The following is a 26,907-nucleotide window of genomic DNA, read 5'->3' on the forward strand; positions in this document are numbered from 1 at the left end:
ACAAAACTAAGCCTCAGTTGCTGAAAAGTAGGCTTTTAAGGTCAAGATTTATGAAATGCAGAGGTAATTTGCATATCTCACAACACTTTTAGTGTATTTACGCAAATAATGGCGATTCTGTACACCACTGGGATCTTTCGGGTGCTTACCAGAACTGCTTTGGTAATGGCACCATGTATTTACAAACAATTCAGAAGTAAAGGTATATAATGATTCCCAATTTCAACAAAATCGGCATTTTCTGATCATGTTTCAACTACATTGAAAATAGTATTTTTTTTCTGGACATGACACCTAATATTCACATTAGTCCAGACACGCCAATGTCTTTGGGTTTGTTTTTTTTTATGGAATTCTGGTTAGATAATCATGAGATGTGAAAAAGAGTTGCGGCCCAAAATGTCCCATGGAAACAGACCATTGACTTTCTGGGTAGGTAAAGAGTGGTATAAAAATAATTCTGTTATATTTTTAGATTTATTTGTAAGAAAACCATAAGGTTATGTTAGGTTTATGTACCCTAAAGGTTTAGTTCACCAACTGAAAAAATACATTAAAATGAATCGGGGAACAATAGAAAGTGCTTTAAATGGTGCTTTGGGTGCACGCCCTCAGTCACACATCAGGAGCCCGTTTCAGTGGGCACAATACAATAGATTAAATAGAACGATACCTGACACTGCGGCCAAGGGGTGCCAGGGCCTGTGCAGCCTCTGCTGTGTATGGAAAACCGCAAAGCTCTTTGTGCGCTGCTACACCTCAGGGAGGCTGATTTAGCCTGCTCGCCATAGGAGACGCTGGAGGAAGATACAAGACTTCATTCACAGCTATCCTGAGCAAATCCGTCAAGATTAAATTTAAGCCAGCCAAGCATAATCCCTTTTAGTTTCCTCAAACCGTTCAGATTTCGGAAATTGAGGCGACTTACTTAAGTGTATGCTCCATTTTTTCAGAAGCACTCTCTAAGAAACTTGTGAAGCATTAAATTTTAAGTTGAAGCCTCTTGCAACTGTGAAATTATCGTACCGTCCCTCAGACAGCATTGGAAGTGATACTCTGCTCCAGCAAGCACCCTGGAGGAACCGCAGAAACCTGCTAAATCGGACCTTCTGCCTTCCGCTCATTTCTAGATTCACCAGAATGTCCGAAGCATACCCGGGGGTTCGCCCAGGAACACACCGAGGGATTCAAACAGCACTGCCAGCGTCTAAGGGCAGCAGGGACGCGTTCCCCGAGAGAAAGAGCTGGCCTGAGGGAGGTGCCGCCCCCCGAGGCCCAGCCCGCGGCGCGGGGCCTGGCCGGCGGCCCGCCCTCAGGCGAGGCAGGGCCCCCACACAGCGGCCCGCCGGGGACCCGCCGCCCGGCCCCACCCCGCCAGCGGCGGCCCCGCACTTCGTCCCTCCGCCCCACCCCGGGACGGCGGCGCCCTCTCGGTTACGGCCCCGCCACAACCGGGCGGGGGAGCGGGCGGCTCCGGCCCCCGCCACCCCCGGGCTGCCGGCGCCTCACGCCGCGACGGCTCCGGCCCCCGCCTCCCGCCCGTTGCCAAGGAGCCGCCGTTGCTATGGGAGGCCGCAGGGCGCATGCGCTCACTTGCGGAAGTGCCCGGATGCAGCGGGAGGAGGTGCTGCCGCCATATTTGCCCGGAGAGCAGCGAGCTGGTAGCTGCTGAGCCCCCCAGACCCATCGGCTTCCATCCGCCCCGTGCAGTCCCCGACGCCGCCCCGCCTGCAGGACATGGACGATCGGGAGGATCTCGTCTATCAGGCCAAGTTGGCTGAGCAGGCTGAGCGCTACGATGGTGAGCGCTGGCTAGGAAGGCCGTGCAAGGCCAAGGGGAGAGGGAGGGAGGGAGCGGCCACAAAATGGCGGCTGGGCGGGGGAGGGGGGGCAGGGGTGGAGGAGGGGGGCACGGACAAAATGGCGACAGGGAGCGCCCCAAGGGGCTGGTGGAGCTGGGGATGGGGGCCCTGAACGAGTGGGTGGCTTGGGCCTGGGCGGGGCCCTGTTCGGGGGGCGGTGGCGGCAGAAGCCGGGAATAAAATGGCGGCCGCGAAGGGCGAGTCCCGGGGGGGGGAAGGGGAGCCGCCCCCGCCTCGGGGGGGCCCCACAAAGAGACCCCGCTGCCCCTCACCGCACGGCTGGCCGGCGCGGCTGGGGCCGGTGCCGTTCGGGCCGGGCCTGGCTTGCCTTCGGGCCGGGCCTGGCGGGGCTCGGCGGCGTGGGGCTGAGGGCGGCTCGCCGCAGACAACGCCCAGTGCCGTGCTCTCCGGAAGGGGGGTGCCCGGCTCTCCTGCCCCTCCGAGGGCCACGCTGGGGGGGGGGGCTTGGGCGCCTTGTTGGCTCCCGAGGGAGGGGGCTAGCGCTTTTCTTTCTCTTCCTTTGCCTTCGGTTGGACATACTGCTGCCCCTGGCAAACCTAGAGAGAGCGAGCCCTCACCCTCGAGGGATCGAGTTCTGATGCTTCATCGCTTGAAGAAAAAGCATATGCTTTCATTATGTGGTAGAAATTACTACAGATCACTTTACTTTTCCAGCATCGTCTTTTCATCCTTTTCCCCCTGTAAGTTTGTGCTATGGCTGATCATTTAATATCTGCGGAAAAAGTGGTAGAGTGGAGGAACTGGCAGCCCTGGATGGTGTCTCTTGCCCCCAAAATGTCTGTCTTGTGACTGTTCATTTAAACATGTTTAATTTGCATATAATAGAAAGGGCCTTCAATTTTCTCAATGATGTTACACTTCTGGGACTGTTACTTTTGCCCTAAGACTTTTCTGTTTGTTCATTTAAAGTGCAATAAATACCCTTGTATATAAAAAAGTGTGAATGCAGTTACACTTCATTTAGAGGTAGGAGGGCACTCCAGATACTTTCTCTGTGTAATCATAGACAACATGACCAAGTTCTTGCCAAATGACATATTTTTTTACTTGGAAAGCTTCTTATAACATTGTTGCAAAACACCTGAAAAATGCATGTTTTGGGGAGGAAGTAGAAACTACCAACAGAAAAGGAAGGTCTAAATAAGGTTCCCTTCCGTGACAGTTTTGGTAAGGAAATAAGGTAGAACTTTGAATCCCACTAAATGAGGGGAGTCAGACAGTCTCCATACTAATGGTAAGGACTTACAGAAAAAATTGACCCTCAAAAAACAAGATACTGGGGTACAGCTTAATTGATTTGGGTGGAGGGGTGCCTGCAGTTCCATATTCCCCAGTAAGTCTGCAGCTTCTGCAGAGGGTTTTGGTTTTTTCAGTGTCTTAACTGTCTGCCCCAAAGGGTATCAGATGGACAGGTGCACTTCCCCCTGACCCTCAATCCCAGTTCCAGCAGCATTCCTGGAGTTGGTTTGGTGAGTAGGGAGGAACGGATTCTCCACCTGGTATGGATGAGTCTGTGCAACTGAAAAGTGTTGGCTTTGGTTTGAGTGGAACCCCAGGTTGGATTCTTAGCCAACGTCCTGGAGGATTCATCATCTTCGGGAGCTTTTGAGGCATGACTTTTTCTAGTGTTCTCTTGAGTCGGTGGTAAATCAGTAATTGGACTCTACCCCATTGTAGAGATCTGAAGTGCAAAACAATCAGACTTCCTGTCAGCTAATAAAAATTGATTAGCAGGGATTGCCTTGGTGCAGCATTTCCCTTGATGGACTTCTAAATTCTGCCAGTATCATGGATGTTTGCGAACAAGCTGGCTAGATGAAGATGGAAAAGACTTCTCATCTGTATTGCTTCTGAATGGTAATGAGACTTAGCATTTAGGAGGGAGCACTAAACTTAAAAGTTGTCATGTTTAAATCGATGCTGTGAGTTTTAGACTTCCAAAGTTTGTTTAGAATAAAGTTGGGTAAACACTTCAGGTGCACCCTCTAATTCTGCTAGTTGTTCTGAATTCATCTTCATATCTGTCATGTCCATGGCCTGGAATAATAGGTGCTGCAGATCCTGTTTAAGCAGCTAACTCTGTATTGTTCAGCTAAAACAATTAAAAATTGCTGCCATAATTTGTTCTTGCTTACATGAAATACTGCGGCTCTACCAAGATAGTTCAGACTTCTTAATAATTCTATGAACAGAATTGCTTGGGAAACAGTATGGTGAAAGTGTAAGTTATTCTTAATTTTGCTCTTCCATTTGATCTTTGAGATAGATGGTCATAAGGTCAGTTATTAATTGGCATGTAAAAAATGGTGCGATGGTAAGTACTGTCTGCAAATACATTGGAATGCAAATCTTGTGTAACGATTATGTGTGGCATGACAGTTTTTTCTGTTTGATGTTAGGATACCATTAAGTTCTGGTCCCATCTTCTTGAGACTTTTAAAGTGGTGTGGTAGTGGGTTTTTATGTATGGTTCATAGCTTTTATAGGAGCACTTGTGGTGGGCATCTAACTGTGGCTTCTTTGGTGTTGCTTACCTGACAGACTTAACAGAATTTATGAAGTTCTGGAAGCTGTATTTGTGAATTGTTGGAAGTCTAGTCCTGTATCTGTACACTTTTTCAGTCTGTTGGCTCAGATTAAGGGGACAACTTTCTAGGTACTTCTGCAGTGTAAGTAGCACTTAAGCCCTGATCTCTAGAGATATTAAGAGATTTGAGTGTCTGACTATCTTCACGGATCTACTTAGGCATGTCATGACGAATCACAAAAGGCCAGGAAGCTTACTTATAATACAGGAAGCTTTGTAAGAAGTCTCACTTACTGCTGTTCCTTCAAAGACTATTATTAATAGAATCATGTGTAACTATAAATGTGTGTGGTTGTTTTTTTTTAATGAGCAGTTGGAGTAGGTAACATTGGTTTCTGAAATTACGTTGAATTCTTTATATCAAGAGAATGTACATATCTGGATTCCTGTAGACTGGTGCTGAATGTTGAAAACGGTTCTTCATCGTGGAAGCTAGGTAACAGCTTTCTTTTAATCAGGTGAGAAACATGCTATGACACAAGATAGGCTGTGAGCAGATAACTTAAACTCTAAACAGCAGTTTTGTACTACAGGTCTTGAAGTATATGACTTCAAATTTACATACAATATAACTTCAGTGAGGTGAAATAGGTTGATTTCCACCCCACCCAGCCCCAATAATAAGTCAAGTTACAGGATAGAAAACAAAAAAACCCCAGATTTGACAGCTCTCTTGACTCCAGTACAGGAAGCTAACAGCCGACTCTTATGTTTTATGAATTGTCTGTCAGGGAAATGAGTGTTTAAGGCAGTAAGGTGCGCAGCAGTGGACTCAATTCAAGATTTGAATGAGTTTTAGAAAAAACTTTGTCATAGTAACAGGTCTTGAATTTACAGCTTAATGAGGAATCAGTAAATTAAGTCACAAATTAGAATTTAAGTTGCATATTCATTTCAGTTTGCAGAGGACCTCTCCTTTTCAGGCAAATGTCGGGCATACTTAGGTTTTTTTGTTTTGTTCCCCCCCCAGGTGGTTAGTACTTACATCTGTCTGTCAGAGATCTCACTGTTCTGGTGACATGGGATACGACTGTTCTCTTTGTCTGTGGATTGGGTAGGTGTGAAAATGCTAAAAGTCAGAAAAAAAAATCTCAGCATATGCCTAAGAAATGTAGGAATCCAAGAGGTAGACAGAGTATGGCCAAGACAGTGTTGGAGGAATTAGATTGTTAATTTTTTAAAGTGATAATTTTTCGTGTACTGGTCCATAAAAATAGACTTCTGATGACGAAGAGTTGTATGAGAGAGGACTTTTTTCTATAATGGCCTTTTTGAATCTCCTGAGGTACCAAGAGCAACCAAAGGAGACAGACATCTACAATTAGATCATCTGGTTCTCTGTAAGGAGTCCAGAAGCTGAGTTGATGTCCGTTACAGTTGAGTATGCCTGAGTACTTGTATTAGAAGATTACTTAGTAGCAGATGTCAATCAAGCAGAGGAATGTATGATAAGGCTCAGTCTTTAGTTTTGCCTGTGTGTGCTTTCAAACTAAATGTTTTGGTACAAATACTGGAGAAACACTCTTACTCAGAAAAGCGTATGTTGACAGCTTGAAGAGATGATAGTGATGACTTAGAAATCATGTTCTTGTTGCAAGAAAGACTTGTGATCGTCCACAGGATTGATTTTGGAGAAAATACCACTGTTGATTCGGTAACTTGGCCTTAATCCATCTATTTCTCCAAGTGCATAAAGGTACAAGTATGCTTTGTAGAGCTGTATGTTGCAGAGTCATGCAATCAAACGTCGGAAGTGTCGTGGCTGCACCAGCCATTATAAACTTTCTATGAGAAATAGCAGTATAACCTGGTGCTTTCTCCACAAAATCGTAGTGTAAGCCACTGTGCAGGATGGATGTTCTTTGGTATTTTTGTTTCTCCACTACCTGTTGGATGTCTTTAACTTCTGGGATTATAGTTAGGTTCTTTTATCTCAGTACAATGTGGTAAATGTGGCATGCCCTAGACAGGAAGCTTAAGATGGGATTATCAATTTTTATTACCTCAGTAGCTGCACCCTGCTTCTGATTGCCTGTAATAATCTACTCGGGGTGCTTCAGGCATGTGAAGACCTCAAAGAAAAATCGCAGGAACTTTGTGTAAGGTTGTGTTCATTTTATGCTTTTAAAAGCTGAAGATGCAGTGCTGCAAAGTGGGGTGAGCTAATCTGACAGCTCACTTTTGAAAGAGGGATGTCTTCTCTTCCCTGACTTTGTCATGCTTACTTGGCTTCTAGTCTGACCCTTAGAGCCAGTTCAGTTCTCTAAGTGAGATTACTTTCTGAGTATTTGTGTTCTGAGCTGGTGACCTGATTCAGCCAGTTGAGAGGTCAAAGAAGTGTTGAGCTGGCATGACAGAATAGATAGGCAGGTGGCTTTCCCTTCTATCACTATCTCCCTGCAAGGTGCTGCACTGGTTTAGCCATCTCGTAAGTCTTCCTTGCCAAATGCAGCATTTCTTAAGAGAACAGAAAAACTTAATGTGGGCAACGTAATAGTGTGCTCAGAAGAAGAGTTCCTAATGGATGAAAAGATGAGCCCTACCTTCTCTTGGCTTGAATCTGGAGCTAATTACTGTAATGTCCAGAGTGGTGGCTGCTGATGCCAGGTGGAGGCCTTCAGTTCTAGGGAAAATGCAGTCTATGGGCATGAATCTTCACAGTTAACGCTCTTCACTTAATGAAGAAAATATGCTTGTCCCTATTTCTTCAGGTCTTTTTTTTTTTTTTTTTTTATCTCTGTGTTTGTTCTTACAGGTTTGCTACTACTGCTAAGTTAGGAGTTACTATTTGCTTCCATTTTTCTGGATCACTTGGAAACATTAGCGTGCTTCCCAGCACAGATCACTGTGTGATTCCACTGGTGATGCTTCTCCATTCTGAACACCTGAGTCTTATATTCATACCCTGTTTCCTGTCTTTCAGCCATATGTTTATCCATGTGAGGACTTTCCTTCCTATCCCATGGCAGTTGAGTTCCTTAAAGAACCTTGGGTGAGGGACCTTGTCAAATGCCTTTGGGAAATCCAGGTAGATTATATCATCATGTCTTCCTTGTCCATATGCTTGACTCACTCAAAGCATCACAGTAGATTTGTGAGGTGTTATTTGCATTTATAGAGGGCCATGCTCTACAATATGGTATTATTGCATATAGCCACTCATTTGGGTTTTTTGTGTAATTCGTGTTAACGTGACCCCTTGTGAGTGTTAGGTTAATGGCTCTGTAGTTCCTCGTGTCTGCTGGAATCCTTATTGAAAATTGACGTAATGTTAGCAAGTTTGTGTTTGCTGCTGCCTCTAAAGTCTTAACTGAGAGACTGTACACAGTTTAGGATCAGATGCTTTATTTTGAGTTCTTGTGACTTGCTACTAATAATCTTTTGTTCATTGCAAGAATGAACAAGTACAAGACTAGCACTTGTACCGAGTCGTCTGAATGCTGGTTGTGGTGCATGATCTTCTGTGGTGAACACATGTGGGAAGATTGTGTTTTCTGCTATATTCTCCATGTCCTCACATCACACTGGATGCTCATTTGCAGCTTTTAGCTCCTGAAATAGATATGAGCAGCAGCTTAGAAGCTTGAAGATCTTGGTCTGCTTTATTCCCCTTAGATAAGGGGAATGAAAGGGATTAAACTTAAAACACAACTTCAGTTTTCTGAAGTGGTGTGCTTCTGTTACTGTTAACTTTGTAGCATTTAAGAATGCCACCGTCTGGGTTTTCCTGAGGTTCATTTTGAGGTGAGCCTTCAGTATGATGACCATCAAGTCACCTCCATCCCACCTTTATTCAACAAGCTCTTTTTCTGTTCTTATTTTAACAAGCTTTTTCACTCAAGTAGTTCCTCTTTTGGAAGTTAAGCACACCACTAATAGGAAAAACAAAAAGCTAGAACATCTATGGTAATGTTGAACCACTGTGCTGTGGTGAGGGACAGTTAGTTACTTAAGCAATAAGGTTGAAGTATATTCTGTGTATTGTTTAAAATCAGGAGTGCCCTGCTGTAAGCTATATACCTAGATGCTTCATAAAACAAATCAGATTCTGTAGCATCACGGTTCGTGAGAGGCTTAAGCACTACATGATACCTGAATTAGAGGTTGCAAATACTGTAGTCCTGCCCCAGCATGTTCTCTTCAGTGCATCAGCTTTGTTTAGGCCAAGTAATTTTTGTTAGAAGCACAAACTTTAATGGAACTGTTGAGATACTGGCTACTCGGTATGGTCTGCTGTTTCTTAAGCTTTGAATCCTATATTGGGAGGGATTTTAGTCTTTCCACTAAATTTGCAGTACATCACCTGTTTCCATAGTTCCTTACACAGGGACATCTGGGTTCCCCTGAGTTGCTTGGTTTTCTAGAGTTTGAGGAGCAACAAGTACTTAAAGTTTCTCGTATTTGTCTGGTAGAGGGGCATTTGTTACTCTGTGACCAAGTAAGTTTCCTTATCAACTGTGCCCTTGGTACAGATTCAGTGGGTTGGTCCCTAGTAGATGGTTATCAAATACGTGCTTCTCAACAGTTGTAAACTTCCCCATTTACTGCTTAGTTTTAGAGTAAGGCATAATCTTTCTTTCCTGTTAAAAGAAAACCCCCTAATTCCAAGTCATGTACCAGGCTGTTTTACAGATCTTTTTAGGTAGCACTTGGTGTGGTGGCAACAACTGTCCAGATCCTTTGTGCTTTATAAGCTAGGTGTGCACGTTCCTACTATTAGTCTGCAGTGGCTGGAGGTGAGTCAGCAATGTTTGCAGTAAGGAGCCAAGCATCTTACCGTAGTAGAATACAGGAACTTAAAAAATGGCACAGGCGTTATTAAAGTTTTGTAGTGTGTTAGGTGGTTGTTCTGAGTCTCAGTTAAATGCCTTTTTTCCGTAAGAATATACAAACCTGATCAGACCAAATATGTATTTATTGTATTTCTTATAACAACCAACAACGAATGCCTGGGGAAGGATATAAATCTAGGGCACGTGTGTCACTCTCCAGAATATTCCCCTGTCCTTCCACACTTTGCACTTTCAGGATTTCCTGCTCTGGTGATGGCATGATCTGACAGTAGCATAATAAGGTGACAGCCACAATCAACTTAACTTCTTAAATTACAATTTCTGTCTTTTTGAATCTTCATAACACTACTATTTCCATAATGCAGTGTAAGCATCTCTGGGTAGTGTATGCAATGAGTTGTCATTACTGAATAATCCTCCTTACTGAAATGTAATCTCAGACTTGTATTTTGTCTTAAGTGGTCTCTGAGCTTTTCACCTCCTTGTGGAATCTTCTAGATACGTAAAGCTGCACTTAGGATATAAAATATTTGTTCTGTTGGCAGTCATAGATGGCTTTATTTTTGTATGGAATTCGTTTTCTATTGGAGAAGATGCAAATACGCTGTCCTCTTGGTTTTGTATTGCCTGGGTTCTTATTCATCAGGCTTAAATTTTCAGGTCTGGATTATGACTTTACTGTGGAAGACCAAGGTATGTGCATAATACTATTTTGTCTAGTTGAAATACCAGCCCAGATTTCTGTATTGTAGGTAAAATTGGGCTCTTTACTAAACCAGGACCTTTCTCCTACAGCTTTGTGAGTAGGCTGATAAGTCCCTTCTTTTTGGGGTAAGATACTTGCTGATGGGTGCGATTCTAATTGCTGGTTGTGTATTTAACTAGTAACAGGAATAAGATTCTGAAGGGAAGACCTTCCAGTTCCTTTCATCAGTGTATTGACAGAGTCCCTAGTCTGAAGAGTTGGTGGACTTGAGGGTTTTGGGTTTCAGCGCAAATGAAGAAAACCTCAGGTGGTCCCCCCACCCCCCAGCATCTTACTCTTGGTGGCTCTCACCTGGCAAAAAGTATTGTTAACAACTCATGGTCATAAAAAGTGTTGGGGTTACAAGGCCTGTTTTCTGGTGGTAGTTCTGAGCAGTTGACTGTTTTCTTTTGGCACCATTACTTCCATGATTATGGTGGCTCTACAAGAGGGTGGTTATTGACCTTCTTTGCAGAAGACTAAAGGGATGCTTGGCGGCTAATATGTATTGACAGGTTCTGCTTCTTGAAGGACTGAGTCTGAGGTATGCCTTTGTAAAAGCTGTTACTCGGCTTAAATTTGATTTGTCCTCCAGTGCACAGATGTGTTGGACCTCTGTTTCAAGGGCTTGTAGGTGTTTAGGCTAGCAGTGGATAAAATCCTGCAGAAGCAGTTGATTACATTCAAACACCTCACTACAAATGTACTCTTTGAATCGGTTACTTGTTTACAGAGAACAGCAAGTCTTCTGTATAGTGTTTTAATTTCAATGTAAACAGTAGACAAATCTGTTTCTAGGGTAGAGATTACGAAGGAAACCTGTAGCACGGTTGGTAAAGCTAGCCCCTTTTTCCTTGGTTTTCCTGATACATGCCAGATGATCTTGGAAACTGTTACTGTATGTGTGTGTTAACCTCCACACTGTAATTATTACATGCGTTTCGCTGTTTATTGTGTAAGAGATAGGTATGAATAATTTTTTTACTTCATGAGAAAGCAGGTTTTCTACAGAAGTATTGTAGTGCATACATAGTATGCCTGAAGTGCTCTGTAGTTAATCCCAATGGATAAGGCACAGAAGACTATAAATGTTTTAAAGTAAAGTCGGATCTTCTGTAATCTGTGCATTGCTGTATGATGGTTAGAGACTGTCAGTAGGTTGTACAAGGCTACCTCAGAAACCTGCCAGTTCCAGAGAAGGTATTAATGTTACTCAGTTTCCTCTGGCTTTCATCACTTCAAAGAAAATCTAATGGGACAAAGTTAGTGTGATCTTTGTTAGTTAAGCTTGCCACATACTGAAACACATGTGTGTTTGATTAATAATGGTCATACCGGGTCAGACCAAAGATCTTCAGAGTGGTGGTGGATGCCTGGGAGTGAGCGTCATAGATGAATAGTATGGCATGACTACCCTGCCTTTTTCTACACTTTAAATTATTTGTGTTTACATAGAGGATATCTCTGCAGCTCATGAACTTACACAACTAACGGTTGAAGGAAGGGCTGTATGTTCACAAATACAGTTTATTTCTTAAACTACAGATGTAGTGCAGTTTCAGTTACTCTTAGCTGAGGGCAGTTAAACATTAAGCTTGAAGATGAGCCCTCTGTCCCTTGCTGGAGCTTTGCAAAGGTTGCCAAGTCACAGAGACTTGCAGTCTTAATTCACATTTGTCGTCTTTGGTCACAAAAATTAACAGTGTAAGGCTTGTTATCTTGGGTGTAGCTCTGCTGTTTTAAGAAGCCTCAAAATATGAGAAGACTTAACTTGTATAACAAAAAATTTACAGCTGGGCAGTAAGTTTTTTGTTTAGAGGTAGGGGCATCCTTCTGGAAACAAGACACGGTGCTTGCAGTAGTTAAATAGAATATTGTAACTATCATATTGCCTTTAACCTAGCTAGTTTAAATTACAAGACTGCATGCTTATGTTAATACTAACTATGTATGTAGTGTGGCAACTCCTGGAGTCTTCAGTAAAAACAATTCACAGTTTTGCAGTAGTACGGTGGTGTTCTGTAAAACTTAACAAATCCTTAGTGGATTTTTTTGTTACTTTCCCTGATTTGGAGAAGCAAAATCTAGTGGGAGAGGAAGAAGGTTTTTTCCACTTCTGCTAAGAATGGAGCTGCTATAAAATTTTGTCCTACACATGTGGAGACCTGTTGGAGACTGATAACATTGTTCCTGCCAGGGAAAAATATTGTTTCCATTGCTGAAATAGCTTATGCCTGTTAAGATTGTGAGTTTTGGCGCCCAAGGAAAAAATTGACAGTTAAGCTTCATTAGACTCCCATTGCTTGTTCTGCCATGACACAGCAGGACATAAGGAAGTAAAATGATGGGGGAGGGATGATGAGTGGGCAAGGTAAATAGGCTGCAGCACAGTAAGGCATCTTAGGGGAGGCGTAGCCTAATAGCATCATTGTGGTTTTGGCAGAAGCTGAATGTGTGGTTCTGGTGTCCCTCTATCTGGCAGATAGCTATGAAACGGTTGTGTTGAGTAGATGGGGTAGTTGGGTTTTAGTCCCATTCATTAATGGTTATGTTTTCTGTCTGTTGGAATCCCGCCGGTTCTAGTTTCTGATGAAGCTGAAAGATAAATGGTGAATGAAGTGAAGCACTGTGTAGCAGGACAAACCCTACGATTCCTGGGTGTCTCGTACGGGGCTCTCAGTTAGTGTGTACTTCACGCTTTTCGGCTTCCGTTTTTCTAATATGTAATTGTAATGTGGTTAGGTAATGAAAGGATTGTGCCTTCCTTAAGTGGTTCAGGCTTTTGCTTCCACTTGAGTGTAGGAAAGCTGTGTTTCATAATAATAGTTTTAACCTCAGGTTTAGTAGTCCTTATCAAAAGGCTGAAACTGTAAATATAAATTAATTTATAGTTTGTTAATTTTCAGTCTACATAACTGCTTGGCATGTGTAGATACAGTTGCTCTGGGTATCCTCAGGATGACTTGTTTACTTCTCCAAGTTATCTAATCTTTCTTGGTGGTTCCTCTTGGAACTTTGTCTTGCTTCCCTAATAACAGTGCTCATACTTACCTACTCTATTCAAATCTGATTTTTTTTTTGGTTAATTACCATGTTACACTATTCCAGTTGACAAATCAGTGGAGCATTCTGTAAATCTTTGGTTTATCCTTACTGTGCTGAAAGCCAGGTTACATTTGGTCACGCTTTTCTTGCTAATGTCTGCCTTTTCTGAACCGTTTTGAAGAACACGCATTCATGTAGGATTGTACTGATAATAGTTACTCACTGTGAAAAACATGCTTGCTGCTAAATCCTTTTTGTCTGTCTCCTATATAAACAAACAAGAACCTCCCCTAAACTATCACTAAAAATTTTTTTCAGGACCCTTGTCAAATGCATTTAAAAGAACATCAGATACTTCCTTTGTGCACGTACCCGTTGATTTGTTTGGAACACTCCAGTATGAAAGTGAGGAATAACTGTGCATGAAAGGAGGAGGGAGCCTGTTTTCATAAGCTATGGTGAATGTACAACTTCTGTTGAATGGTTTGAAAGATGCTGTAGATGTGAGAATAATTGTCTGACCTTTTTCTCCTAGAAATGGTTGAATCAATGAAGAAAGTGGCTGGAATGGATGTGGAGTTGACAGTGGAAGAAAGAAACCTGCTTTCTGTTGCATATAAAAATGTGATTGGAGCCAGAAGAGCTTCCTGGAGAATAATCAGCAGCATTGAACAGAAAGAAGAAAACAAAGGTGGAGAAGACAAATTAAAAATGATTCGGGAATATCGGCAAATGGTAAGATGTAGTTGGTGTTACGGAACATTAGTTACGGTTCGTTTTTGTTACCCTTGCCATAAACTGCCCTGGTATTCTAGACTGCCTGCGGCGTGGTGACCTGTAATAAGATGACAGTCTTGGAAGGATGAAATCTGTTCCTTGTTTGGAGAACAAATGTACTTGGTGATGGGGAGAGGTTGGGTGTTTTTGTGTAAACACTCAAAAGGGCCATAGACTCAAAGGAGAAGGGGAGGGTTTTTCCTTCAGTGTGTCTGTATATCTGTTAAGCTGACTGCTGAAGTGTGAGGCTGCACCTGCTCAGGAGGCCTTTTTACTCTCCAACTTGACTTACTCAGGCAACTTTTGGAAAATTAACCATGTCAAAGGAGGTGTTTGGCTGTTTAGCTTCTACTTCTGATAAAAGTTGATTTGGATCATACAGACTCTTAACACTTGGTGCTATTGCAGTACTCTGTCCTACAGAGTTCAAAATATTAACATAGTTGAAATGCCAGTGGGCAAGGATCTTCAGTGTTCCTTTTGGTGTAGACAGGCAGTGTAAAGCCAAATGGCCACTTCCTTTGACTCCTTTACCTCGTCTTTTATCACTGTGATAGTTGCATTTCATGTATGTTGGCCTTGTTTTGTTACTTTTTTTTCCCTAGATGAAAGCTTGGCAGGAGTTGCTGTAAAGTAAGAGCTTAGCAGTTGGGTGATAATGAAGAATAGTTGCCTAGTTGATCTTGTACAATTGGCAGACTTATTGTTAGCTCAGACAGCTATGTCTGTGTTGAAATAATTGCTGATACATTATGGCTTCTCTGACAGCATCTAGTTCTTAAAATGTAGCTTTTAATTATTTTTTTTTTTTTTTTGTCCCTAAGCTGGTCAGTGACATTGATAGCAGTTAAATACATTTGAGATAAAGTACTCCCATGTTCCTGGGGATGGGGGATGCGGATATGTCATGGTCATCTCAATTTTGAAATTTGGATGTGTAATAACCTCTGGGGCCTTGCTATTTTCTCTCTCTTGAGAGCGAGAAAAATTGATCCACATAACTTCATGCTGAGTCTAGTCAGTCTGTGCAACTTTACCTAAAATGGAGAACTTGGAGCAAGCTTTGACCTTCATCGGTAAGGGCTAATGAAACCTTCAGCTATTAGAGCAGTGAGCTGTGTGTTCCCTGCTCCCCCTCCTTAAATGAGGTTTAGTCAGAGCAAGCATGCTGCCATACTATTTAAATCCCACACATTTCTGTAGAGACTTAATCTCCATTATTTGATGACAAGTGCCTCCACGTGGTTCAGATCTTCACTTCCACAGAAACAGTGGAGTGTATTATATCACCTGGCACTGATTCATATACCACCAATGGAAATTATGTTGGCTTGGAAATCTTTTCTCAGGGATGGCTCTGGACTACTTTCTGTTGACTCAGAGTTTCTGTTGCTCCGTGGAATTGTTAAGAGTTGTGAGTTTCTAATTTTGTGCTGGCGTGCTGATGGGATGGGTCTCTGCCAGTTACATACAGTCCCAAATACCATTTCTTGACGGGTGTCTAAAACCTTTGTAACAGAACATATGAAATGAGACAATAGCTATCTGTTGATTGTTTAAATTTGTATTGTACTGTATGCTTTCAGGTTTTTTGTACAGTGTTTTGTGGATGGTTACAGTCTTCTGCCAAAGATCCTTCAACAGTGAAAAGACTTATCCCTTGTTTTTGAAAGGACTGCAAAAAGGGCATTGTGTTCTGCATCTTTCTTTACCAAGAGAGCAAGTACCATGCAGAACAGACTGCTTGGTGTAAGAAATAAGTGTATGGAGTCCTTGAAGTATCTTACCAACAGAGAGGCCACACGAAGTGCAGTGCCACACCAACAGTATCTTCAGCGGTTAAATCCTTAAAGGGAACAGCTGGCACTGTGGCTTTAGGTGGAGGAGTGCTGTGGCAAACTAATGTTGTTCTGTACTGGAGAAAGACGAGCTGTGTCTACTCAACTCTAGCTTGAGGTTTCCACGTATGGTTTGTAGATGGAAGACCAGATCCTGTTTGTAGCTGTTGGGAGACTTCCTGCGAGTTAGCATCCTCTATAAGGAGAGTGTTAATGGGTTTGGCAAGATGGCATGGGAGCAGCAAGGGCCTGAAGAACTTACTGCAAAAGCTTGGATGATGCTTCTTGCTGTCTCCTGTCGCTGCTGGAACAGTAGCGCAGCTGCCCTGTTGCCATGCTCAGTACTTCTCTGAAGAGATAAGGTGCAGTTCAGGCTCAGCAGAGTTATTATTCTTATTGTGTCAACAAATACTGTTGTAGCATTTTTCAGGGTAAGTTCAGTGCTGTTGGGAGACCCTTCCCAGGCTTGAAAGGCTCTGAAGAAGGGGAAAAAACCCCAAACCCAAAATACGTGTTTAGGGACTGACAGGCCAAGTTTAAAGCACTGGGGAGTTGGAGAGAACCAGCATCTCTAGCAAAAACATCTCTCTCCTGCTACCAGAACCAGCTGTGACCTTGCTCAGCTATAGGGTGCTGCTCGAGTTGACAGGGAAGCTGTAGTTTGTATGAAAGTAATTATTAGACAGTTTTGGTCTACATCAGTGTTTTTTAAGAGCTAAGTGATAAATTATAATAACGTTTGGAGTGAGTTTGAGCTACTAGCCGGTGTGACTTGGGGCAGAGCTCAAGGGATGACGGTGTTGTCAGCATAGGGCCGGGCTGGTTTGTCCTGGGGCTACACCAGGCAATACTGAGAGGTGATGGAAGAGGCCAGCTGTGTCTTTACTTGAACCACTTACGACAAATGTAACAAAACACACATAGCCAAGGGGGAAAATGCCACTTACTTGCTTCCTTTGTAGGCAGGCTGCTTTTCTGGGTCCTGTGGCCATTTGGATATACAAAAGTGGAGCCCCTGGCTTTCTCATCTGACTGCATCTGTGTAGATGAGAACACACTGAGGCTCACGTTCCTCATCCTTGAGAGGATGAAGTGGTGTGTGTCTGCACATAATGCAATTCACTCACTGGCAGGGCAACTGAATCCCTTCCCTAATAGCACAGGACGAGTATTCACCTTCCCTGTACTGGTCTCTGTCTGTGGCATATGAGAAGTAAGTGTTTCTAGTGCTCAGACGTACAACCTGGGTTGTATTCTGGGGCAGCTGCAAGGTTCTCCTTCCCTTCTTAGAAAGGTTAGGCTATGAATTGGCATAAAGATGGGTGGTCTGCCTGTTAGTTTTGGCAGAGGTGGGAAGGAGGGAGGTTACAGGCTTTAGCAACTGTTTCTTGCTGTTCTAGTTTCATGTTGCATCTCAGTTGTGAGGTGCAGCTATTTTGGGGGCTACATATTAAAACAGGTCAAAGAACTAGTACAGGCTACCCTTCTGGTTGCTTCTAATAAGTTTCCTTATTTAGATCACCAGGTGGTTTACGAGCTTTTGTATCTGCAGAGCTAAGAACATAGCCTGGAATCTGATTAAACGAGCACTGCCACTAAAAATGAGGAGGTGGATCGGGGGGGCTTCCGTGCACCCATCAGAGGGAGCAGTCTTTCCTTGCTGGTCAGAGCCTGTCTGTCGTATGTGGAGCTGGAATGGTGTTAGACCTTAAACATGCCTTTTCTCAATGTTCTGAACAAGCTTAGTGTGGGCTCTGTGCTGGCTTGCTGCTTTGCAGGGTTCATGGAGCCTTGCTGTCTAGAACAGATCCTCTTCATAGAAGAACTTTTAAGGTTTTGTTGTGGGTGGTTTTTTGTTACGTTCTTAATCAACTTGAGATGCATTAAATCTTTAAACTAAGCTTGGTCAGGACATTTTACATTGCCCTGGACAGTGGCTGATCTCTGGTAACTTGTGTGACTGATCCTTTAAGCAAAGCTGAAAAAGGTCTGTCTGAGATGAAATAGAAGTTTGTACATGTATGGTTATTTAACAAAAGAGGATTAGAAACTGATTTAATTCTTTGCAGTTTTGCTGAAGATCTCTCTGCAAAAGAAGTCATTGAAAAAGAGGATCAAGAGGAAAGAAGTTTGCAGGAACTGACTGCTGGCCAAAGGTTTTATAGCTTTTGTAGCCCAAGAATATATGAAGTAGATTCTTCTCAAGTGACCATATTTCAGCAACTTCCTTAAGCATTTGTCACATTAAGTATAGCATCTAACTTTTCCTCTGCATTTTAGGGTATTCTGACATTATACATGAAATTTGCTGTAGACTTAATTTCTCTAAAGGAACTTTTGCACATCTGTTAAGTCACTTTGTACAAATCAGTATGTGTATGTATGTGCCAGTTTAGCATTCATTTTTGGATCTATAATTTTAACAGCTTTGAGGATAGATGTGGTTACAAACCTTCATAGTTTGGGAGCTGTAGAGTGGTAAGAATATTACATGGCAAGAAAAATGCTTAAAGAAAGAAGGAAAAACAACTGTGTGGGTGGGAAGACAGTTAGGGGTAGTGGACCAAGCGGGGCTTCTCTTGCGATCCAAGACATGCAGTTTCTGGTAGAGTCTTGTAACTGATGTTGATGCCTTGCTTGAAAACCTCTACTTTGCAGTACACGAAAGTAGCTTGAGCCAGAGTTGTCTTCAGCTGTAGCTATGAAAGTTACTGCAAAATGACATGGGATGCTCAGACCAAGTTTGGCCTTGCCAATGTTGATGTCAAAAGACAGTTTTTAGCTTTTTTTTGGGTATGCTTAGTTTCTTTGCTATCAGGTGTGAAACTTTGTGGTAAACCCTAACCTCATAGACCTTGCTTTGAAGGTGATGTGACCATGTTTTCAACTTTGGGTATTAAAATCCAATACCTGTTTTTAAATAAGGCTTTATGTATTGGTTTTCTTTGGCCACAGATCTCACTGTTAGTGTTGATGATTTTTGCTTTTTCTCTGAGTTGCTGCGCTTTGCCTTTTTTGCTGCTTCTGAAGTGTGTATCTTCTGGAGTTTGTTTTGCTTTTGTATCTGACCTTTTTGTGTGCGCAGCATATCTTCATTCTGTTCTGATTCTCCGTTATTTTTGTCCTAAGGCTCTTCTGTTAGAGCTTTGCCTCCCAAGTAATCACTAGAAACTTGTTCTGAAGGTGCCATTTAACTGGGGTGTGATGGGGTTTAGCAAATTCGTATTAATTACTTTCAAATTGTCCCCTTTGCTGTTGACACTTGCAGGGCAGCCTTCCAGGGTCAAAAACGTAAGGAATTAGGAGTTATGCAAGCCTTGCAGTAAGGAATTATATCCCAAGACAAACTTAATGCAACTGTCTAGCAAGCTGTCTTCCAGGGAATTTATAATTCCATTATTCAGTCACGTGTTTCATCATAATTAGTCTTTGCTTCTTTGTGTGCCAGCTAATTGTGCAGAACTGTTTTACTTAATGCACCTGTGGAGCAGCTGATACTTTTTTTTCCCCTTCTGTCTTTCCCCCCCCCCCTTTGGATTTTTGTGATGTTGACTGTTTTGATACTTAGATATTTTTGAAATAGTTCTTAGTCTTGTGTGCTAACCTTGCCTCCATTTTTCATTTTGTGTGTTTTTTTGTTTGCTAGGTTGAGACTGAACTGAAGTTAATCTGTTGTGACATTCTGGATGTACTGGACAAACACCTCATTCCAGCAGCTAACACTGGCGAGTCCAAGGTTTTCTATTACAAAATGTAAGTATCTTCTTGTGAGGCAAGGACCTCTTCGTCTATCTGTACTAGAGACAGAAGGTAGCTGTACGCGTAGCTTCTGCCCGCTCAACCACAGTAACTTCTAGAAAGCGGACAGTTCAGTCATGGCTAACAAATATCCCTTTTGGGCCACCTTTGAGGTGTTAGTGTCTGGATAGATTTTGTTTGGAGTGAGGTCATGAGAATTTAACACAAGCTGTTCTAACTTTCTGAATTACAACGTAAAATCTAAATACGCTTAGATGTAAGAAACAACTATTTTCTTTAATTGAGCTAATAATGTAGAAATCCCATCCCTGCTTCAGTGTTTTGCATGAGCTGTACACTCTTCATAAAGAGAAGATTAGGTAGGCTGATAACTGTCATGTAGTCTCAACTTCAAACCTGCATTATCAAATGAAACTTGATCATGAAGTATGTTGCTGTAGTCACTAGTTTGGTGCATATTTTATACTTTCTGAAGCGTAGCTGAAATCTTGAACAGCAGAGTGTGCTTTCCCCTGTAGTTGAATCCTCTGTCCTTCAGATCAAAAACCTGTCTAGTTCAGCTACAGTTGTACAGAGACAGTTTGATAACAGAGAAAGTAATACTCTTATTTCATGTACTCATGCAAGAAAATAAGCGAACCCAAACTGTTTGTTTTCTTGCCTCATGGCATAAAATCGACTCAAGTACTAATGCATTGTTGTCTAGGCAGTAGTTCAGCAGCAGTGTCCTTTGTGTGTGAATAGATAAACATCAGTTTCAGAATTGAGCTGTTAATTTAGCAGCTGGTGGGGAAACGATGACTACCAACTTGTCACTGTTTCTGTTTCCAGGAAGGGGGACTACCATAGGTATCTGGCTGAGTTTGCCACAGGAAATGACAGGAAGGAGGCTGCAGAGAATAGCTTGGTGGCTTATAAAGCTGCTAGTGATATTGCAATGACAGAACTCCCACCAACACATCCTATCCGCTTAGGACTTGCGCTCAACTTCTCTGTATTCTACTATGAAATTCTTAATTCTCCTGATCGTGCCTGCAGGTAGGTAGTGACTGGGAAGGGGGGGAAACTTAATGTGAATACCAAACAAGCCAGAAGTGGTTGCTACTTGAGTAACTGCTTTTCCTCAGTAGGATCACTGGGCTGCCTGGCTTTCTTCCTGCTCTGGTAACTGATGACTTGCTGTGTTTGAGGTCAATTCGCTGGAAAGGTTTTCAACTTTGCCGTTTGCTTTTGAGTCCAGACCCATTTGTTTTATCTGGGAGTAGATCACGTATGAGCAGCAGAATAGCGATAGCCTTGGATTGATCAGCTAATGGCAGTTTTAACAGCTTGCCATGTTAACTCTGTGCATGCCCTTGTCCTGCAAAAAGTGTGAGGTGATAGAACTTGCCTCTCTGGCTGTTCCACAAGGTAAGAGGGATCATGTTCCCAATTTCTGTGAACACGTATAGAATGACAACAGCTCATCTGTCTGTAGGGGCTCAGCTCATATGAGCGCAAAAGTGGTGACTGAAGCAAGAGCCGTTCGTCTTATATTTCTGTCATTGCAGGTTATGTAATATTCTTCTTCAAGCTTTTAGCAGATCTTAATCAGTTCTACTACAAGACGTAGAAATACTCAAGAAAACCAATATGCTTGAGTGAAAAGATTCTGAAGTATGCAAAGTGACTGCATTTGAAAATGAGAGATGTTTGGATGAACATCTAATCACTGTTGAATAATATAAAAAAATGTTACAGATGTCATGTAGCCAAACTAGAAGATAGGTGTCCTGAGGCACAGGTTCAGCTTGCGTGCTTCCGGAGTCTATTTAGCAATATACGTTAAATCTGACTTATTCTGTTCTTACAGGTTGGCAAAAGCAGCTTTCGATGATGCTATTGCAGAACTGGATACACTGAGTGAAGAAAGCTATAAGGACTCTACACTTATCATGCAGTTGTTACGTGATAATCTGACACTATGGACTTCAGACATGCAGGGTGATGGTAAGTACATTCAGCTCGAAAATGCTGCTGTCTGCTCACCTCTGCCCAGGAACCAGAGCGTGGAAATGTAGATGGATTCGGTGTTTTACTTCTGTCTTTCCTAGTAATTGACTCTCCTGAATTTCTGTCCTTTCTTAACACTGCCTAAGTTGATAGGGGTGACACTAGCTGCTTTTGAGAAGCTTTTCAGCTCTCACTTGAAGGAGGTGTGGAGTAAGTAACATTAATTTTTTTCTTCTCCCCACCTGGCTGTTGAGGCATCTGTGATTAAATTAAATCACTGCTTTTAAAAGCACAGCTTGCTTTCTTTTATGGTGTGGTGTGTTCATCTGTGGTTGTCATTCCAACCAGATGTGAATTTCTAATGCAGGAGGAAGTATTGGAAATAACCTAGTTCCCCCCCTTTTTTTTTTCTTTTCAGGACACTGTTGATATGTCTGTTGGTATTTTAGTGGAAGACTTGCTGCCCTCATACTAATCACTTCACCTTACAGCATTTTCTGTATCTTTTCCTCTCCTTCTGAAGGATTAAGTACAAGGAGAAGAGGAAGAAAGGGAAAAGGATTTTGTAAAATACTTTGTTACAAAAAAAAACCCACAAAGCTTGGGGAAATCTAATTTGCTGCTTGAGATGTTAAGTACTTTTATTTAATACACTGCCCAAACCGCTAGTTTGTGACGCCTGAAGCGGGCTACTGCCAGAGCAAATACTACGTATATTCCCTGGCAGTACCAGAGGGTGGGATGTTGATTGCTTTTGTTACTAATACGTGGTAGTTAGTTAAATTTTATTTAAATTTTAAAGGGTCTTTTTGGCATACTGAGTGGACTTTTTCCTTTTATACTTTCCCATACAATGCTAAGCATAAATTTACTCGTTTGGGTTTTTGAAGTACACCTTTGCTATTTAAAAAGAAACTTGAGTTGTCTTCTGCAAAAATTACGTCCTGGAGAGACAAGTGGAAAGGGCTGACCTCCAAGTTTAAAGTCAGTCCTGTTTAAATTATGTTAGGTACTTAGAAACGCACAGAAGCTTAAACAACATGGCTTTTTAACTTCTGATAGATACGTGAGGGTCTTAAAAGTTTTTTGTAAGATGTTACTTGAAGCATGGCGATAGCCGTATAGCGTGACTTCAGAGTACCTTATTGGTGTGTAGTGTCCGTTTGAAAGCAACTGTAGAATCTCTTTACCAACTACCTGGTTTTGTGTAGGATCGATGGGTTTGTTTTAAACTATTGTTACTTGATAGCTTCCTGCTCTTTGCGTAGATCATGAGTATTGGATGTTGTAGATGCTGTTTCAGCCCTATTTCTTTGGGCTTTTGACAGAACGGGGAAAACTGTAAACGTGCAGGGCCTTGGCTTCTAGGTTACCCTGCTGCTTCCTGGTGCTGAAGTCTCTCGCAAGGGCCCACACCTTGCTTCTGAAGGTGTGAGGTTATCTGATAGCGCAGAAGCATGTGTATGTGTCCTGGATAGGTATGTACCGACCCTGCTCTAAATGCTGCAGGTATAATTGGATGCCTGCCTTGCTATGGTTAGGCGTTGGAAAAAGAAATTGCTTCCCAATTCCCACAACTAAAATAGGACCTTTTATTTTTCTTCTGTAACAGAGACAAATATTCTGGTGCTCTGTGGTAACACTGAGGAAGCCATTTCAGTGAAGTTAACGAGGCCAAACTGGTGTTACGAGACAGTAACATCTTCCAAAAGCTGCTTTATTTGCACGTGAGCTGACTAATATGCCTCATGTATTACAGAAGTTCAGGATTATTTACAGAGGCTCTTTATATTTCTTCTTGCATAATCTAGGTTGTAATTTCTCATTTCGTAATTAGCTCCATAGCATAGACAATAGATATTTTTGTTTTTCCTGAGGTATTTCAGATTATCCTGGTTACTGTTCATGATGCATGCCAGGATGATGATGATGTTTACAGAATTCAAAACACTGTAGAACTCCTTAAAATAGTGGTGCAGTTCTCCAGGTCCACAGAAAGTATGGTGTTGATGCATATCGTTCAGACATAGGTGCAAAATTAAGTTTTCTCATTTCCTCATCCCATGCTAATACGCTGGCTGGGTGCATTTAAAACTGTTGCTTCTAGAATTCTGTATTTCCAAAATGGGTAGAGCCTTTGTAGATTGGTAAAAGTTAATTGGCACTGAGCAAGATCATCACTACTACTAGTTTCCTAAGGGGTGGGGGAGACTTGAAAAAGGCTTGTTGTGTTTATTAAGCTTTTGCTCGTTTTTATTCCAGTTGTGTAGGTTGTAGAGTATGACTAAAATCTAAAATCAGGTGTTGGTCAGCTGCTGCACTTTTCCATCTCATTTACTGTATCTTTAACCATGTCATAGACGAGGTGTCGAGTTTATTTTCACGCTTGTAATGTCGTCTTCGTATGATTCCTCTTTTCCCCTTCTTTCCTGCTGTATAGATTCCTAAAGGAAAGTCCAACTGTTCATTTCCTAAAAACTCTACTTTGTAAGTCTTCGTCATGGCTTAATGAACTTTTCAGCGTCAGTTTTCTTCTGATCACTAATTGTGCTTGCCTCTGTCACTCTCCTGCTGCTGATAAATTGCTTGTATCTTTGACTCCATTCCAGGGCTAAGCAATGTTCTACCAGTTTGGGACCTGCTGCCCCCACCCAGGTCCAATACGCTTGACTAAGAGCCAAAGTAACTTACAAGTTTGGGAATAGAGCTGCATACCTGGATGGATATTAAGAATATTTGGGCATGAAAAGTACTTAGACAATGGCCTGATAAAGGAGTATTTGCTTAAGTGCGTTGGCTAGAGCATGCTCAGATCTTCTTTTAATCATCTTCCTGGGTTAGGGCCTCGGCTTTCCTCTCTGAAATGAAATTTCCTATCTGTTAATGTAATTTTAAATGTAAGTTTTATTGTTGTTGGATGTCAGACGTCTTGTGTTCCTAGGCCACCTCTTCCAAATCTACCTTGTGTTGCACCTGGTGATAATTCTGAATCTGAACATGCTCTGAGCAGGCATTCTGATGATACGCTGGAAGTCATTAGTCTCATTTGATAGGGTTTTATTGCAAATTAATTTTTTGAATGGGCAGTTTTTGTTTATCGCCCTTAAGAGAGTATCATCTCACATCATTAAAGATCATTGTAAAGAAAACATTTTTCCGTTTCTCCTACCAATTAAGTTAATTGCGCATGTGTTAATGGCACTAGCTGAAGTACGTTAAACTTTTTCCCGTTGCATTAGACATCTGGCAAAGACATGCAGGAGGCATTGCATGCACCTCACCCAGGGGCAGCTGAAGTATAACCAAACACTTGCTACCGGAGGCTTTGTGGAGAGATTTCCATTTCACTGCATGTTGCAGCCTCGTTGAATAGGCCCAAACTGGCTGTTTTTCAAGAGAAATTAATTTCCACACTGGTTTCCTTTTAATAAACGCAAGTTGGGGTTTCTGGTCATGTTGGACTTGAAGTAGGGATGGTTTTTCATACTACTTTCGGTACCCTTCATAATATGTGCCATCAGTGTTAGTTTGTAAAACTGACTGCAGTACTTTGCTGTTGTTGAGACTTGAGTGGACTTGGGCAGAAAAAAGTTTAATTTCTAAAAACTGTTTTGGTCTCACTTCTGTAGCTAGTGAATAGATGTCCTTCGGGCACTCGGGAGTAGAGATGAGGTTTTGGGGAAGCTGTTTCCCGATTTAATGGATGTTGATCTACAGCCATTCTGATGAATCGGCTCTTGATCAACAGGACCGGTCACATGCGCAGTGTCAGTTTTTTCGGGACCGTGGTTTGTTGTTTGTCCTTACAACAGAGTTCGTCTTCTAATGGCCTGTGCTGCAGTTCTGTATGAAATGTGATGAGGTGATTATGAGGCTTAATTTCCATGGAAACGCTTCACTCCCAAACTGGCTGTGTTATGTGAGTGTGTGTGTCATCTCTGCAAGCGTGTGAGCGAGCGTGTGTACTTGCATGAAACTATTAATCTCTAGATGATTGTTAAGCCGTTCTGCAGGTCTCGTCTTTTAGAAGTTGACGTCTTACTTTTAAACACTTTTGTAGGTGAAGAACAGAATAAAGAAGCGCTGCAGGATGTGGAAGATGAAAACCAGTGAGACACAAAGGCCAACAAGAGAACCCATCTCTGACCACCCTTCCCCTTCCCCACAAAAACCCTCAGTGTCACTCTGAGAACCACCAAATCTGACTTTTACATTGGGTCTCAGAATTTAGGTTCCTGCCCTGTTGGGTTTCTTTATTTTTATTTTTTTTACACAGTTTAAAAGTTCTTAAAAGGCAAGAGTGAATTTCTGTGGATTTTACTGGTGCCAGCTTGTAGGTTCTTTAAGACACTAACAGGACTGCGTACAGGCTCTTTCAGCATTACTGTATTGTCTCCCGCCAGAAGTGGCGAGGTGGCCGTTAGAAGTGGATGTTACACCTGAAGGCCGTTAGACTTGTAGGAGAGAGATTTGTTACGGCAAGGTAGTGCGCATGTGGTGGCATTTTTCTTTTTTTTTTTTTTTTTATAACTGTTTAAACTGAATTTTATACCAATGTTTAAACTTAATTGGGTGTTTAGCTTGAAGTTACAGGTTGCATTGGGACATCTATTGTAGTGGTTTTACTGTATAAAAACAAAAAGTTTCCAAACTGCTGAAATGTTGCTGAAAATCATGGTGCTGGTAACAGTTCAACAATCCGTGGCTGCTCATTCTTGCCTATTCTTTACTTTTCCTCAAAGCAGGTTAGCATTGAAGGTGGCATTGATAAGCCTGCATGCGTGTTCAATATTTTTTCTTTCTCCCTCCCCTTTCCCCATCTCCCTTCGCTCGCTCAACCTCTTTTGTTCAGTATGTGTAACTTGAAGCTAATTTGTACTACTGGATATCTGACTGGAGCCACAGATACAGAATCTGTATTGTTCTTACTGAAACACAGCATGGAATTAACATTAAACTTAAATAAAACAAACCTAAATTAAAAATGCCAAATATTACTATGACTTTCTTTTATATTTTAGTTACTTCAGCAAGGGTAACTTTCCTGTGTTGCTTGTCATTGGATCATTTGGAGGGGGAGAGAGAGGAGTAACAGCATTGTTCTTCAGACAGGAGATAAAAGTAAGATCCCAGCCCTGTGTGTAAGTAAGTAGTAGGGCTGTGAGCCCAGCCCTCTGAGGACAGCCCGCTGTGGGGCTGGGGGAGCCAGCAGCTCTTCGTGCCACATGCTCATCCTGCCCTGTCTGAACACACGAGCACTTGTGATTTCCTTGGTGCATTCTTCTCGCGTGCCCTTACAGTGCTGCTCAGCCAGTCCGGTTACGTGGATGGAGAGAAGGGAAACACGTTATCCTTAATGTCCACCCTGCTTAGCCGATCTCCCAGAAATCTCTTTTCTAGGAATAACCTGTTCCTCGTAGCAGGGCTACCCTCTGTGCAGACAGATGGGCCCAGGAACCCAAGAGATTCAGCAGAGCTGGGTGACAGA

At 42.3% G+C, this 26,907-nt stretch overlaps 2 protein-coding genes across 6 annotated transcripts in view; one reads left to right on the plus strand and one right to left on the minus strand.

Moving 5' to 3' along the window:
- MYO1C (myosin IC) overlaps positions 1-26,907 on the minus strand; it is a 131,403-nt gene that overhangs the window by 46,517 nt on the left and 57,979 nt on the right. The gene's annotated exons all lie outside the window — the stretch shown is intronic.
- YWHAE (tyrosine 3-monooxygenase/tryptophan 5-monooxygenase activation protein epsilon) lies at positions 1,601-26,411 on the plus strand. 2 transcript variants are annotated; one of them, XM_080374141.1, is made up of 7 exons: positions 1,601-1,801; positions 13,589-13,788; positions 19,315-19,421; positions 20,259-20,465; positions 21,280-21,416; positions 23,860-23,906; positions 25,480-26,411. In XM_080374141.1, exons 1-6 carry the CDS (start codon positions 1,738-1,740, stop codon positions 23,865-23,867), a joined length of 723 nt encoding a protein of 240 aa, XP_080230267.1. In that variant the 5' UTR covers positions 1,601-1,737; the 3' UTR covers positions 23,868-23,906; positions 25,480-26,411. The 2 variants fall into 2 exon arrangements, with proteins under 2 accessions (XP_080230267.1, XP_080230266.1); XM_080374140.1 differs by lacking the exon at positions 23,860-23,906 and having other exon boundaries at positions 1,602-1,801.

The sequence above is a fragment of the Falco punctatus genome (assembly GCF_963210335.1).
Source record: "Falco punctatus genome assembly, chromosome: 1".
NCBI classification, from domain to species: domain Eukaryota; kingdom Metazoa; phylum Chordata; class Aves; order Falconiformes; family Falconidae; genus Falco; species Falco punctatus.